This window comes from Ictalurus punctatus, chromosome 27 (genome assembly GCF_001660625.3).
Source record: "Ictalurus punctatus breed USDA103 chromosome 27, Coco_2.0, whole genome shotgun sequence".
Taxonomy (NCBI): Eukaryota; Metazoa; Chordata; class Actinopteri; order Siluriformes; family Ictaluridae; genus Ictalurus; species Ictalurus punctatus.
The window spans coordinates 17,113,089-17,126,774 of NC_030442.2; the positions used below are offsets into that span (position 1 = coordinate 17,113,089).

At 38.9% G+C, this 13,686-nt stretch overlaps 2 protein-coding genes across 5 annotated transcripts; one reads left to right on the forward strand and one right to left on the reverse strand.

Moving 5' to 3' along the window:
* Nucleotides 1-605: 605 nt before the first annotated feature.
* On the forward strand, nt 606-7,951 carry tex9 (testis expressed 9). 2 transcript variants are annotated; one of them, XM_053676470.1, is made up of 12 exons: nt 606-625; nt 2,868-2,995; nt 3,081-3,144; nt 4,198-4,277; nt 4,380-4,419; nt 4,868-4,941; nt 5,041-5,207; nt 5,729-5,811; nt 5,890-6,063; nt 7,129-7,263; nt 7,606-7,740; nt 7,815-7,951. In XM_053676470.1, the coding sequence occupies exons 2-12, from the start codon at nt 2,964-2,966 to the stop codon at nt 7,890-7,892; spliced, it is 1,062 nt and encodes a 353-aa protein (XP_053532445.1). In that variant the 5' UTR covers nt 606-625; nt 2,868-2,963; the 3' UTR covers nt 7,893-7,951. The 2 variants fall into 2 exon arrangements, with proteins under 2 accessions (XP_053532445.1, XP_017314824.1); XM_017459335.3 differs by lacking the exon at nt 606-625 and adding an exon at nt 950-1,036.
* Nucleotides 7,952-8,042: 91 nt separating this feature from the next.
* calml4a (calmodulin-like 4a) lies at nt 8,043-12,959 on the reverse strand. 3 transcript variants are annotated; one of them, NM_001201243.1, is given in 5 exon segments: nt 8,952-9,141; nt 9,248-9,436; nt 10,620-10,760; nt 10,914-10,944; nt 11,050-11,084. In NM_001201243.1, coding segments are annotated over 5 exon segments (462 nt in total). In that variant the 5' UTR covers nt 11,053-11,084; the 3' UTR covers nt 8,952-9,043.
* Nucleotides 12,960-13,686: the final 727 nt, after the last annotated feature.

The window sequence follows — 13,686 nt, forward strand, 5'->3', positions numbered from 1 at the left end:
CAATCGATACTAGAATTAAGTATATTACATGACAATCATTAAATGTTGCTTTTTATATCTTGTGTGTGTGTGTTTAAATTAATTATCTTATCTATTAATTAACTCTAATATACTAATTGTCTGATTAGTTTGAAAATATTTAATAATGCATACTTCGGTTACTAGTAATAGTAATTTAGCAATGCTACAGTTGAAGCCTTGATAATTAACCCTAGAATTTAATGAATAATATAAATGTTCCAAGATCATTTTAATTATATATATATATATATATATATATATATATATATATATATATATATATATATATATATAAACACACACACACACACACACACACACACATATATATATATATATATATATATATATATATATATATATATATATATATATATATTGCAATTAACTGATAATAAACTGTTCATTTTACAAGATATAATTTCCTGAATGAAGACTAGAAATGTATTCTGTACAATCACTTCTTGGAATCGATTCCCAAAACCTCGAATCAGAATCAGAGTCGAATCCAAAATTACAGGAATCGAACAGCGAGTCGGGGATCGCGCATGCGCGCTACAGAAGCAACAAAAACACGAGGCTGAAATAGCAATGGGGTGAATTAGTGAGTCAGAAATAGTACAACCGTTAAACTTGTCATGAAACGTTTTTAAATATATATGTGTGTATATATATATATATATATATATATATATATATATATATATATATATATATATATATTTTAAATTGACACTTTTTAAACGGTCTCTTAATGACCTTGGTAGCCTTTCTTGCCCATTATAACCATCTTCACATGAAACGAACATTTTAGAATATGTTTATATTATCTCGCTATTTTATCTGTTTATTTCCAAAATATATACATAATCAATATAAAGAATTTCCAACATAACGTGAAGCAAAATAATGACGTCAGTAGTTTACACTATGTGGAAAAGCAGGTGAATGCGGTTGCTAAGCAACCCTTTAAAAAAACAACATGGCGGACAGACCAAGACCCGCGTCTCAGGGGGTGAGCTACAAACGAACATAATTCGCGCACATTTTTTCTTTTAATAATTTATTTTAAAAAAGGTTGCATTAGTCTTCCATTTTGCCGTAATACTGATGACTTTTAGGAAAAATAAAAATGAGTGCTTTTGAAGAAACTTAACGCAACTTAAAAAGCCCACTCACAGTCCTTGTAGGACATTAGCAGTGTTGCTAGCTACTGTGATACGTCATCGCAGCCGCCATATTGGAAAGGACCAGAATGTATAGTAATTCATGAATGAATAAATGAATGAATGAATGAATGCCTTTTATTGTCACTATACATATGTACAATGAAATTAAGAGCCACTCCTTTTTGTTCCGTGCAAACATGTACATTCAATAAACAAGAAGAATAAACAGATAAATACACAGATAAATACACAGATAAATAAACAAGATAAATAAACAAGATATACAAGATATGCAAGATAGATATTGGGGTGGATGGGGGAGGTACTATGAAATGCACAGTTTTGAGACACTATATACATATGCTGTGAACTCAGTACATGTATTTGTTTATAATGGTAATAGCTTTCGGGAAGAAACTATTCTTAACTCTATTAGTCCTTGTTCTGATGCACCTGTAACGTCTCCCTGAGGGCAACAGATTGAACAGATCAAAGCCAGGGTGAGAACTGTCCTTAATGATGGTTTTTCCTCTGCTGAGGCAACGGGAAGTGTAAATATCCATCAGGGAGGGGAGAGGGCAGCCAATGATCTTCTGTGCTGCTCTTACTACTCTCTGAAGCCTCTCCCTGTCTGCTGCGGTGCAGCTACCGTACCACACCGTGATACAGTATGTCAGCAGGCTCTCGACGGACGAGCGGTAGAAGATCAGCAGCAGATTGGAGTCCAGATTGTACTTCCTGAGAACCCTCAGGAAGAGTAGCCGCGTTTGAGCCTTCTTGATAACCACTGTGATGTTGTCCGTCCAGGAGATGTTTGCAGAGATAAGGACGCCAAGAAACCGGACGGTGTGGACCTTCTCCACACACTCACCATTAATGAAGAGGGGGGCCAGCTCAGTGTTGTGTTTTCTGAAGTGTACAATAAGTTCCTTGGTTTTCTTGGTGTTTAGAGTCAGATTGTTCTTTGAACACCAGGCTGCCAAGTTTAGGACTTCCTCTCTGTAGGCTGCCTCCTCTCCTTTTGAGATAAGTCCGACCACTGTGGTGCCAATTCAAGTCTATGGAGAAATGTTTCTCTATGCCTATAAAATCAGTCCTAACTCACTGTACCTTTAACTGGTTAAAATACCTCCTTAATTTCTGCATACTTCAGATGATATAAATCTAAATATACACGCACTGTAGATATGTTTTATTGAGCCTAGTTGCTGGAAATGTTACTGCTTAATCTAGTGCACCACATATCAAAATTAGCCATAATAATAATAGCCTAATAAAAAGAAATATTTCGGCTGATATACCAGGAATCAGAAATAACAAGATAAACTGAGAATTACGCAAACCACAAAGGATAAGTTTCATGTACGTTGATGTCAAAATACAACATATTCATTGTAAATTGATCGAATAGGCCAGACGATAACAACACAATTACTATTTTTCCGATGTAGATAGTACATCAACCCCTGATTTCTATCAGAAGTAACGTGAACAAATCTGGATAGCTGTTTTCATTTCCCCTCTCTGAAGTTCACTTCTCAACAAACAAGCCGGAAAATCTGCAGAAGCCTCCTCTGAGATCAGTTTCTCGACTTGCTTGGTCACTGTTTATATAATAAGGTAGAAATGTGCGAAACGCATACTTTACAGCTTCTACACTGTGAATTTTGCACCCAGGCCAAAAAACCTCAGCGCTCCGGTTCTCAGAGACCTCCATCTGCAACGAGACCTACAGACCGTCCTGCTTCTGTTCCAGCGAAGAAGCCAGCTCAGATGGACCTGCTGGCTAAAGAAGAGGAATACAAGTGCGTATTTATTTTCGTTTTAAGGCTGACTCAGACACAATAAAATGCTCCGCTTGCTTTACGGAGACGTCTTCTGTTGTTTTAGGAGACTTAACGCAGAACTGGAGGCTAAAACAGCCGAGCTGGTGCGGCAAGCGGAGGAGGTTATGGTGAGGAAAATATTTACTTGATGCGTTTTAAGCTTCTGTTGGCTGAAGCTGCTGTTAAGAATCTACAAATGAAAGAAAAATATTTATTTTAATATAAATGATGTATTTTTAATTATTTGTTTAATTTTTATTTGATCTGGCTGCGAGATCAGCACAGGAATAGTGTAAATGACGAATACAGCTAATCTAATCTACCGGTTATTTTTCCCGCCAGTTAAAGGGCGGGGTTATATTTGGTAAAGACCTCGTCAGGGTTACCAATGAACCGATCAGAACTAGCCGTTTGATTACGTCGGCTCCTTGAAACGCGCAGCGCCATTCGATGTAATTTCCACTGAAACAGGAAGTCAGGGCGGGACATATCGAGTTGCTCCTCCCCCTTTTTAAATAACCGATAGCGTTTAGCTTACCACAGAGCTTGGGTAGTACCATGGGTTTTTATAATGTCGGAGGCGGGACATCAGACTCTACAGAGCGTTGGATTGGACAGAAAATCTGACGAGAAGCTGAAGTTCAGGATGATGTCATCGAAACGGTTGATCCGTATCGGTGGTAGAGAGAGACGGTAGATTTTGAACGCGTATATCTTCTAAACGTGAATTTTGTCATTGTTTTAGCGTGCACGAGCTTATAGATAACCTTAATGCCAACGTGTTCATACTAAAAGCCACAAAAACTCAAATTTAAGCCATGGGGGCTTTAAGAAAAACACAGTGGAACTGTAGCTCTGTGATTCGAATACACTTTTCCAGCACTAGCTCGGTCTACAGAGTTGTTTATGTTGCAGAGGATACAGCGCTGTCAATCACTGAATGACCAGACACGCCCACACGGCTCTGATCGGCCAGAAAAGAGTGATTTTTTGTGCGTTTTTAGATATAATTCCGTTGTAGTTGGAGATATACAGTATTTCTTGAATCTACCACTGATGAATGCGTATTAAACGAAAGATTTTCAAACATTTGAGACCACGTTGCTGAGGAGCTTTATATATTTATTCCTACGCATATTAGTGAAATCTGTAATACCCTTCGCTTTTTTTTCTTTCTTCAGCGAGAACAAAACGAGGTGCTGTCGAAACCCATCTCAACCCACCTGAGCCTCGAATTTGCAGACGACTCCGAGGAATTTGGGTAAATATGTTTCGGTAATAGTGCTACATTTAGTTAACGTCCGAAAACATTTCCTTAAATCCGCATTTTGGTGTTTGTTTGTTTGTTTTTGTTTTTTAACAGGGATGCCCTCGTGCACTCGGTGAGACAATCTACAGCAAAGGTAAAAATACGCCCTCCTTTTGACCTCCCTTCTTTCATTAGGAAACTCACATTTCATTTACAAAACAATCTTTATTTAAACGGACGACTCGGAGAGAAATATCCAGAAAAGCAGGTGATAAGAGTCCGGCGTCGGCGTGAACTCCTTTAATACCGTTTAAAAAAAACATCTCGGGGAAATTCCTCAAGAAATCTGGTGAGAAAACGCCGAGAATACATTTCTGGAAATTCTCGGCAGAAAGGGCGTCGACTTTGAAGATGCTAAAATACTCAATTATTTAGATTTATTTTGGATTTTTTTATCACGACATAATTCCCATCGTTCCCTTTGGGTTACTCCAGATGGTTTGATGACTTTATTATTACTCTAAAATGTGGAAAAATAATAAAAAATCAAGAATGAGTGTGTCTAAACTTGTGACCGGTGGTGTATCTGTGGCATTATACAGGCAGTGACGGGGAAAAGGTCTTTAAAAGCAGGAAAGCTGAACAGACCTCCGTCAGCTCCCAGAAAGACCGCGCAGTGAGTTAAAGACAAACAACATTCTACACATTATACTATATACGTCCTAATTTATTTGAGTCACCGCTTAATTTTACCGCTGCGTTTGTTCGATATCAGAAAAAAGACGCCAACAGTCGTGGATGACGTTGCCGTGCCGGAGGATTTTACAGATTTCTCGCTGGCTAAGACTATAAGCAACATGGAGCGTAGAGTAAACGATGATGTCACGGGCGAGCAGCCGGAGGACGATGTCATGCCGAGTGCCGGCGAAGACATGGGTGCAGGTGAGCGCGAAAAACCCTGAGATTCATTAATCCACACCACAGCGCTGACGAATTCTGCATTGTGATTGGTCAGAAGTTCTGACAGAAGTGCAGTTGCGAATCGCAGGTTGATGTTAATGCTCTTACTGTTGCTGTATCTTATTATTTCTACAGCAACAACTTAGGGACAATCCACATAAACAGATTTTAAAGAGTGCGTAAGTATTTATGCGGTGAAACGTATAACATTTATGGAAGGAGTCTCCAGTGTCGGCGCTTTGTAACAGTCAGAGGTAGAGCTGTAAAGAAGTTTTCTGAGAAGCGCGCGAGGGAAAGACTGTTTAGAGCTGCTGTAACATAAGTGAAAACAGGTACTAACTGGTTTCGCAGACATTCCACTATTTTAGGGCGTGCCGTTATAGGAATACGATCAGCTTTTGGGTAGTTACGTGATCCGTCGTGTTTTTAATCCTTATCGAATGAAATACAGAGTGGACTTCCATAGTCGCGTCAGTGAGTTTCCTCTCTTTTAATATTCACAGAGGCTCAGATCCGCTTCTTGAAGGCCAAACTCCGAGTGATGCAGGAAGAGTTAAACAGACTCTCGCACGAATGCGACAAGAAGGTAAGCGGTCGCGGTCACACGCCACGAAGCGTGTCGAGTGCCGGAAGGATCTAGCGTGCGCTCTCGCTCGTCTTTCAGGACGAGGAGAATGGAGAGTTGAGCAGTAAGCTGAAGGAGGTGGAGGAGGATCGAGTCAGACTGCAGAGGACCACCAGCACGCTGCAGACGCAGTTGGAGAAGCACCGAGCGCTGGCGGAAGACGCTAACAGGAACTGCGACGGCCTGCGCCATCAAGTCACCGCGTTACAGAAGGCGAGACCGACAGCCAATCGATTCGGTTTAGGATTCACTGCTTCCTTCATTGATTCAGTGATTTAGAATAAGTGAATCCTGGTTTTCTTTTAAGAAATAATACATATTCTCATGCGTTAAGGTGACAAGGTTATTACGAACACTGTAGATATCACAGTCAGCATTTGGCAGGTAATTACTGATTTAAAAAAAAACAAAACATTTGTACGTGCAAATTTGCATTTATTTATGCAAATGAGTCGTTATCTGATTGCCTAGTTATGCTTAAATTTGCATACTTAATTAAAACAAAAATCTAGTCTTTAAATGATGCTAGAATTAAACTCTTTATTTCACCAAGGAGACGAGTTTCAGAGAAAGGCTGCTGTTTTATTCTTCCTGTTGTTTTATTTAAAAAAAAATTTTTTTTAACGAAAACATCATATATAACTCCAGCAGTTATCAACATTTGGGAAATTCCTCGCTAATATCCTTCTACATAGGGATAGGAATAAATATGCAGGTGATCTACAAACTGAGACTTTTGTTTCCAAATATAGAAAAATATTTGGAAAAAAGTTATTTAATGTGTTTACACACTACTAGGTGTGGTTTCTAAGAGTTATAAAGTAATTGTCATAAGACACATATATAGCAAGAAATAAATATACCTTTTCAGGTATATAGTGTCAGCACAGGTTTGTAGCACGTGGGCGGAGCTTAAAGCCTCCTTTAATCTTGTGTTATTACAGTATAATAGAAAACGTTACAGATTCTTGTAAAAAAAAAAAAAAGATCTTACAAAAATTATCTTCAGGTCCTCTAAAAAATCCGTTTATTTTAGCTTTAGCACTGTCACCAGTTTCTTAAAAAAAAAACAAATTTATGAAATGCTTCAACTTGTCGACTATTCCACCTATAATGCACAAGACAGGTTTTATACCCGTGCAAAAAAATGCAGATTATTATTATTTTATTTTTTTCCAGCTGTTAATTTCCCAGATTAATCCCAGTAAAAAAAAAATTAGGTCATTTATTTATTTATTTTTTATTAACCACAACTCTCTGGCTGTGTGTAATATGCAGGAGGTGGAGGGAATGAAAAGGGCTCAGAAGCAGGCGTCCAGCAGCCACAGTGCCACAGAGGTGAGACTGAACCGAGCTCTGGAGGAGGCCGAGCGGTGCAAAGCTGAACTCAACAAGCTCAAACAAAGCAGCAAGGTACCGATTAGTCCAAACGCTGGTGTATTCCATTCACGATGATGCCCAAAAACCTCTTAAAAACCACTCGGAACGACATTTTGCTTTAAGTTAAAGGGGTGTGATTTTGGCAAAACTTTCACTGCATGATACTTGAAGATGAACAGAGCTACATTGAAATAATTACGAGTTCAGTTCTACTAGAGAAATTATTAAACATGGAAATGGAATGATTTTAACCCCTTAAACGTCCAGGAACAATCGGATAATCCAGAACATCCCACTCCTCTATCTACATGTATACCACCGCACGGCTGAATTCTCGAATCTGATTGGTCAGAACTGGTTTATTTTCCCCTAAAGGACTCTGCGAATCAGGAGCAGCAGAGGATCGACGCTTTACAGGCGGAGAACAAAAAGCTGGAGAGACAGAAAGCCGACCTCCTCACAGGCTTTAAAAAGCAGCTCAAGCTTATTGATGTTTTAAAAAGACAAAAGGTGAGTCTCTAAACGAGTCCCTCGTCCTAGCACGGGCGCAGAGCTCACTTTAACTCTGTCGAAAACGTTCACAGATGCACTTCGAGGCCGCGAGGATGATGTCCTTTACCGAGGAGGAGTTCACGAAGGCTTTGGACTGGGGAAAATCGTAACGCGTACACGTCGGCGTGCGTTTCACCCCAACCCTAACCCCTCACCTGAGCTGTCAAAGACTCCATCGTTCAACATGTCCGAACTGTAAATGTAATCTTTCTCTTCTTGTCCGTTTTTATAGTCGATTAAAGTTACAGTCTGATCCATAATCTGTTTGGAAAAGGTTTATTTTGCATCATTTGGGAGGAAAATATTAATTCCCGCATTCTTGAGCCGGTCTGGAAAAACATGGAATTTAAAAGCACTCGCTAGAAATGTTCTAGAAAATTCCACAAACATTTTAGAAAAATTGTCAAAGCAAGTGAAAACACTGTATATTCGACACGGGCAGGTTTACTTAATATTTCTGTATGATAATATCTATGGAATTAAAGACTTGTTTAGTGTTGAGCTGTTATAGGAAAATATTCCACAGACAGTTTATTTATTTATTTATTTATTTATTTTTTACACCATCAGAGAATGACACGTCGTACTTTTTAAAAAACAAACATTTTTTTTTTATCCATTTATTGTTGCGTGGAACGTCGGAGAAACACGTTCCTGTTACGTTATAGCAGCTAGAAACGTATGTTTTTTTTTTCTGTCTTGAAGTTGACTAGACGGAATAAAAGTGTAATAACGTGGTGTTATAACTGTATATCATATAAGAAATCTAAGATTGAGCCTATTTCTAGACATTTTTAGCGATCTCAAGCTGACAGTTGTCTTTCTCGGTTGGCGGATCATTTTCGCTTCTTTTATAAATAAACGCTTGAAATATGCCGCGTTATCTGCCGACGGAAACTTGAAATCAGACTGGAAAATGTCGCGAATTAGACCAGACACTCTAATATTTCTTTTACAGTCGTCTACTAAGGAAATATTAGATCGCACTTCCCAGTTTTCCTTTCCGTTCTACAAGTAAACGACCGTAAAGAATTAGCAAGAAACACGAACACAGAAAAGGTTTTTAAAATAATGTTAATCTTGAAAGAAGTCTCGACAAGATGTGGATTTTTTTTCTCCGTTAAGGAAAGACTAAAAGAACTCTGAATTAATATGAAAGCATGGTTTTGTTTTTTTTTTTTATGAGTGTTGATTAATATAACTGACAGGCCGAACTTGGTAAACGGACACTGACAAGTCCAGGCACTTCCTGTTTGGTCCTTCAGTAGTCGACAGGAGGCAGGGTGACCATCCTGGTAAACTCCTCGTAGTGGACGAGGCCGTCACGGCCGACGTTGGCCTCCTTAAACAGCTCGTCCACTGGAATTACAACAGAGAAAGGATAAGGTGAGTGATTTCAAATCCTTAACGAAAGATTCCCGTTAGGAAGAGCAGCGAATAATCCATAAATACGACTCCGCCGTACCTTCTTTATCAGTGAGCTTCTCTCCCAGGCCTGTGAGTTTGGTGCGGAGCTCCGACGCCAGGATGTAGCCCTTCTTCTGCTTGTCCGTCATGCGCAAGGCCTCCAGGATCTCCGTCTTAGGGTCTTCCTGCTGCATCTGTCTGTGCATGATGGTCAGGAAGGTAGAGAAGTCCAACTCGCCCATTTTATCTGAACCAGAACACGTGCATTACACGTTATAAGATTCAAGATGGCGGTAAACCTTTTAATAACGGATAGGACAAGCTCGAGTGCAAAAGTTTGTACACCCCATCCTAGATTTCTGGGTGAAGAAGTCGCTCGTTGCACGGTGTTTCTGATTGAAACCTGCTCCAACGTACGGCCTAAATATCACCGCAACTAAGTCTTTATTAGCAAGCTCAAAAGTTTGCATCCCCAGGGCCAGGAAATCTGTGGTTTTCTAATTTTGAATAAAAATGGGTCTTAAAATTCAGAAGTTATAATAGCAGTGTACACATTTATATAATGTGCCTAATTCTTTAAGAATAGTGTGTTTGGAAAATAGATCTGTACTGAAAGGCTCTGTGGTTATTATTATTATTATTATTATTATTATTATTTTTCTTTAACAGTTAAAGGGGTTTTTTGTAAAACGTTTCTGAACAGCCTGAGAACCCCTGGTCTGGTCTAGCTCATTTATATTAATATTATGATTCACTAAGCTGTCTAACGACTTAATGCAGATGTTTACGTCTTCCTTAAGTCATGAAAAGGCTCTCATTTTCTCAAACAGGCCTACAATTCACGCTGCGTGCGGTCAGGCTACGGGTCGACCGGGAAATCGGCTATCGTACAAACTAACGCAGGAAATACTGCCCTTTCACAGAGCTAGAGGAGATAACAACATGACACTGAATATCATTTCCTCCCACTATTAGTATCTTAACGTCGACTTTTTTGACGATTTTATGACCATTGTTCTATGATGATAGTAGCTTGTGACAATAAAAGATCTGTCCTTACCTTTACAAGTCTGATACTAAACGAAAGAAATACTGATACACAGAATGACCAATCGAGGAAATTTACACACACAAAAACCCCCAAGTTTTTTTTTCTTCTTTTCTTCTTCTTAACGTTCAACATTAGCGATGAACAAAGATGTTAAGGCTTTCAACAGCAGCTGTGATTTTCTTGCATTCACATCATGACATGAAAACGAGAGAATCGAAAGTATTTCTAAACTTCCTGGTTGACTTTTTATACTAGATAGAAGTTGTGTGTCTTGTTTATCATTTTTATAGCACTAGCATTTTCGCTAACTGGAATTTACGATCTATGGAGTTATCTTCGTATGCTATGTAATAAATGGACACTGGAGTACAAAAAGTACCTATTTTATGAACCTGTAGGTGTCGGTCCACCTCGCCGAAAGTGGGGCTGGTGCCTAAAGAACGCATCACGGTGATCAGGTCCTTGGCTTCGATTTTGCCCTTCCGCTTCTTATCGTACAGCGAGAAGCATTCTTTAAATTCTACGAGACAAAGAACATTAGATAAGCTTCATTACTGCGACGGCCAGAAGTCAGAAATGTAGCTTCATTACTAAAGTGTCTTTATTTCTATTAATTAGAAATGACGTCAGGCCTGTTGGTCATCAAGTGTAGGAACGTGTTAATACGACTCACCGTTAATCTGAGTCTGAGACAGAAACTTGGCCTGAATAAAGATAAAAAGTTGTTTGTTTTTAAAAAAAAACAATATAGTTAGGTTAGTACGTAAACAAGAATTTTTACATGAATAAAAATCTTTAAGCGTCTTTACCATCGTGCGTCTTCTAGGATTCTAGGAGCGTCCCTCCCTCAGACCTACGAGCACGATCTAAAGTCCACCGAGCTCATGACGTAATCGATAGCCTTGTTGCCGTAGAAACAGTATCACACGACACCACCTGTCACGTGTGCTCGTCAGTGTTGGCTTTAACGACAGGTGACTCTTGTGTGAAATGATTCCCAGCACGCAATCTGTCTGTTCTGGGTTTTTATTTTACGTGTGATTTGATTTTAGCGACTTTCAAGCATCTATTTTGAACACGTAAAGGTTATAACGTGCGTCCTTACGTACCGGACTGACAGGTAGGGTGCTCGTAAGTTTAACATTTTGCAGATTCTGCAAGGCGTGTCCAATCATTAAATAAATAAATAAATAAATAAATAAAAGCGGAATCATAAGGATTATTTTTTTTATTTTATTTAGTACTGCCCTGAATAAGCTATTTCACAGAATAGATGTTTATATACAGTACTGTGCAGTAGTCTTAGGCACATGCAAAGATGCCTTCAGATGTAATGAAATGAAATGTTTCTACATTTAAAAAAACAAAAAACTATAAAGAGCAGTAAACAGAAATAAATAAAACAAAGTCGATATTTGGTGTGTCGACTATTTGCTTTAAAAATTTTTTATTAGTAGTCTCGGGTACAGCGTGTGCAGGTTTATAAGGAAATGAGCTGTAAGTGTTATGGAGCTTCCTGCAGAACCAGACTCGGTTCCTCCGGAGACTTCGACTGTCGCACTCGCGACTCGTTTCTGCAGAGAAACCCGGCAGCTTTCATTGTGTTTATTGTCCGAAAAGTGTCTCTTATGTACCGAATACGCCGCGTTCTTCACTGACACACGCACATTTCTCTCTAACGTTTCATTTTGTGCTGGAAAACTCATGTTTCGCAATCTGAAAGGTCTTTGTACGGACTCGATAACGTAGAAGTCATCGAATAAAAATCTGTAACAAAGTTTGTACTTAAAAAAAATAAAAAATAATAGGGAGCCTAAGACTTTTGCACAGTACTGGATTAATCCACAAGACTCAGTAATAACTGAATTCACACAAATGAACCAGTTCAAAAGTTTACACACGCTCGATTATTCATCCCGTGTGTCATGACCTGGATGATCGACGACCGTGTTTATGTGTCGTGAGAGTTCTTCACGAGTCGCCCGTTCGTCCTGAGCGGTTAAACCGCCCACTGTTCTTCAGAAAAATCCTCCGTCCTGCACATTCTTTACTTTCCCAGCATCTTCTACACGTTCGAGCCCTCTCCAACAGCGTTTATATGATGATCAGATCCGTCTTTTCACACGGAGGACGGCCGAGGGACTCGTACACGACTTTTACACAAGGAGCGAACGTTCACCGATGCTCGAGAAGGCGACACGACTGACACGTTAAGAGCCGGGGGGGGGGGTAAACTTTTGAACAGGACGATGTTATTATTTTGTCTTCTGGGAACCATGTAAATATCCTATGCAGCTTATGAAGGGCGGTACTAAATGAAAATATATCAGATTCTGCAAGGCGTCTGTAGACCTGACCTCGACTGTATTTAATGCAGATCTACTTTCAGTGAGAACTACCAGAGTAATTTACGTGACAGGACGTTTGTAGGAAATGTAACACGCATTACGTAATACACTGAAGATCAGATTTTCAGTCACGGTCCATTTTACAAAAGAAATTCAAGAAAACACTTTACGAAATACGTCGGATGAACAAAAAAAAAAATCTACACACTGCTGTTAAAATGGCAGGTTTTTATCATATAATGCGTCTTTATTAAAGGGTGTGAATACTTACGCAACCAGGTTCTTGTAATTTTTCTTAAGACGTTTCTATATTTTTTTTCCCGCCACATGAATATTTTGGTCGCCGTGTCACTTTTTTTTTTTTTTCCTCATCCTGAAATTTTTATCAGGGGTGTGTAGACGTTTTATATCCACCGTACATGAATATGCAAGCAATTGTCACGTCTTTGTCACGTCTTAATTATGATCGATAAAACGTCATAACACAGCTCATTACAGTACAGCCGTACAGTACACGTCTTTTAATAAAATGTATACAAGTGTGCACAGACAAACAAAAGAATTTGACAGAAAAGTGAATGCGCATGAAGAAATTCTACAGAATAACACGAATAATAATTCACTTCTGGAAAGCATATCCTGTAATCTCAATAAAAACACGATTTATTCTTTTCTTTTTAATGAACTTATTATACTTTTTCCTGGCAGCGTTTCTGCTCGTTTTTATGTTCTTAATAGATTTGAACTTCCTTTATGTTCCAGTAGAATATAAACGTTTGCGGACAAAACTGCGAACGTGCGACGACAGAAACATTTTTTTTTTTTTAATTAAAGAATGAGTTTTGCGTGTAAAACGAAGCCGGATCCAGATCCCACGAAACGACGTCGAACAATTCACTGCTCTGAACGTTCACCTGTAAACCACTCGACGCTCAAAAATCAGACTTCCCTAATGCCGATTTTCCTCGCTGAGCTACGGCGGAGTGCGAAAGTTTGCACGCCCTTAATTTATTGAATGTAATATACTTTCTGTACTAGACATTTTCACAAATGTTCCCTAGGAATATTACACAAATATTCAAATAATATCGGTTCAAA

What these genes read in the sequence shown, in the direction of transcription:
- calml4a (XM_017458302.3), bottom strand. Translation starts at nt 11,052, where the DNA reads ATGGTAAAGACGCTTAAAGATTTTTATTCATGTAAAAATTCTTGTTTA. An exon ending in GTCTCAGACTCAGATTAACG is followed by an intron (nt 10,761 to 10,913) that starts GTGAGTCGTATT and finishes TTTGTCTCGTAG; the next exon opens with AATTTAAAGAATGCTTCTCG. An exon ending in CCTACAGGTTCATAAAATAG is followed by an intron (nt 9,437 to 10,619) that starts GTACTTTTTGTA and finishes GTTCTGGTTCAG; the next exon opens with ATAAAATGGGCGAGTTGGAC.
- tex9 (XM_017459335.3), top strand. Translation starts at nt 1,004, where the DNA reads ATGGCGGACAGACCAAGACCCGCGTCTCAGGGG. An exon ending in TGAGACAATCTACAGCAAAG is followed by an intron (nt 4,420 to 4,867) that starts GTAAAAATACGC and finishes GGCATTATACAG; the next exon opens with GCAGTGACGGGGAAAAGGTC. An exon ending in AAGTCACCGCGTTACAGAAG is followed by an intron (nt 6,064 to 7,128) that starts GCGAGACCGACA and finishes TGTAATATGCAG; the next exon opens with GAGGTGGAGGGAATGAAAAG.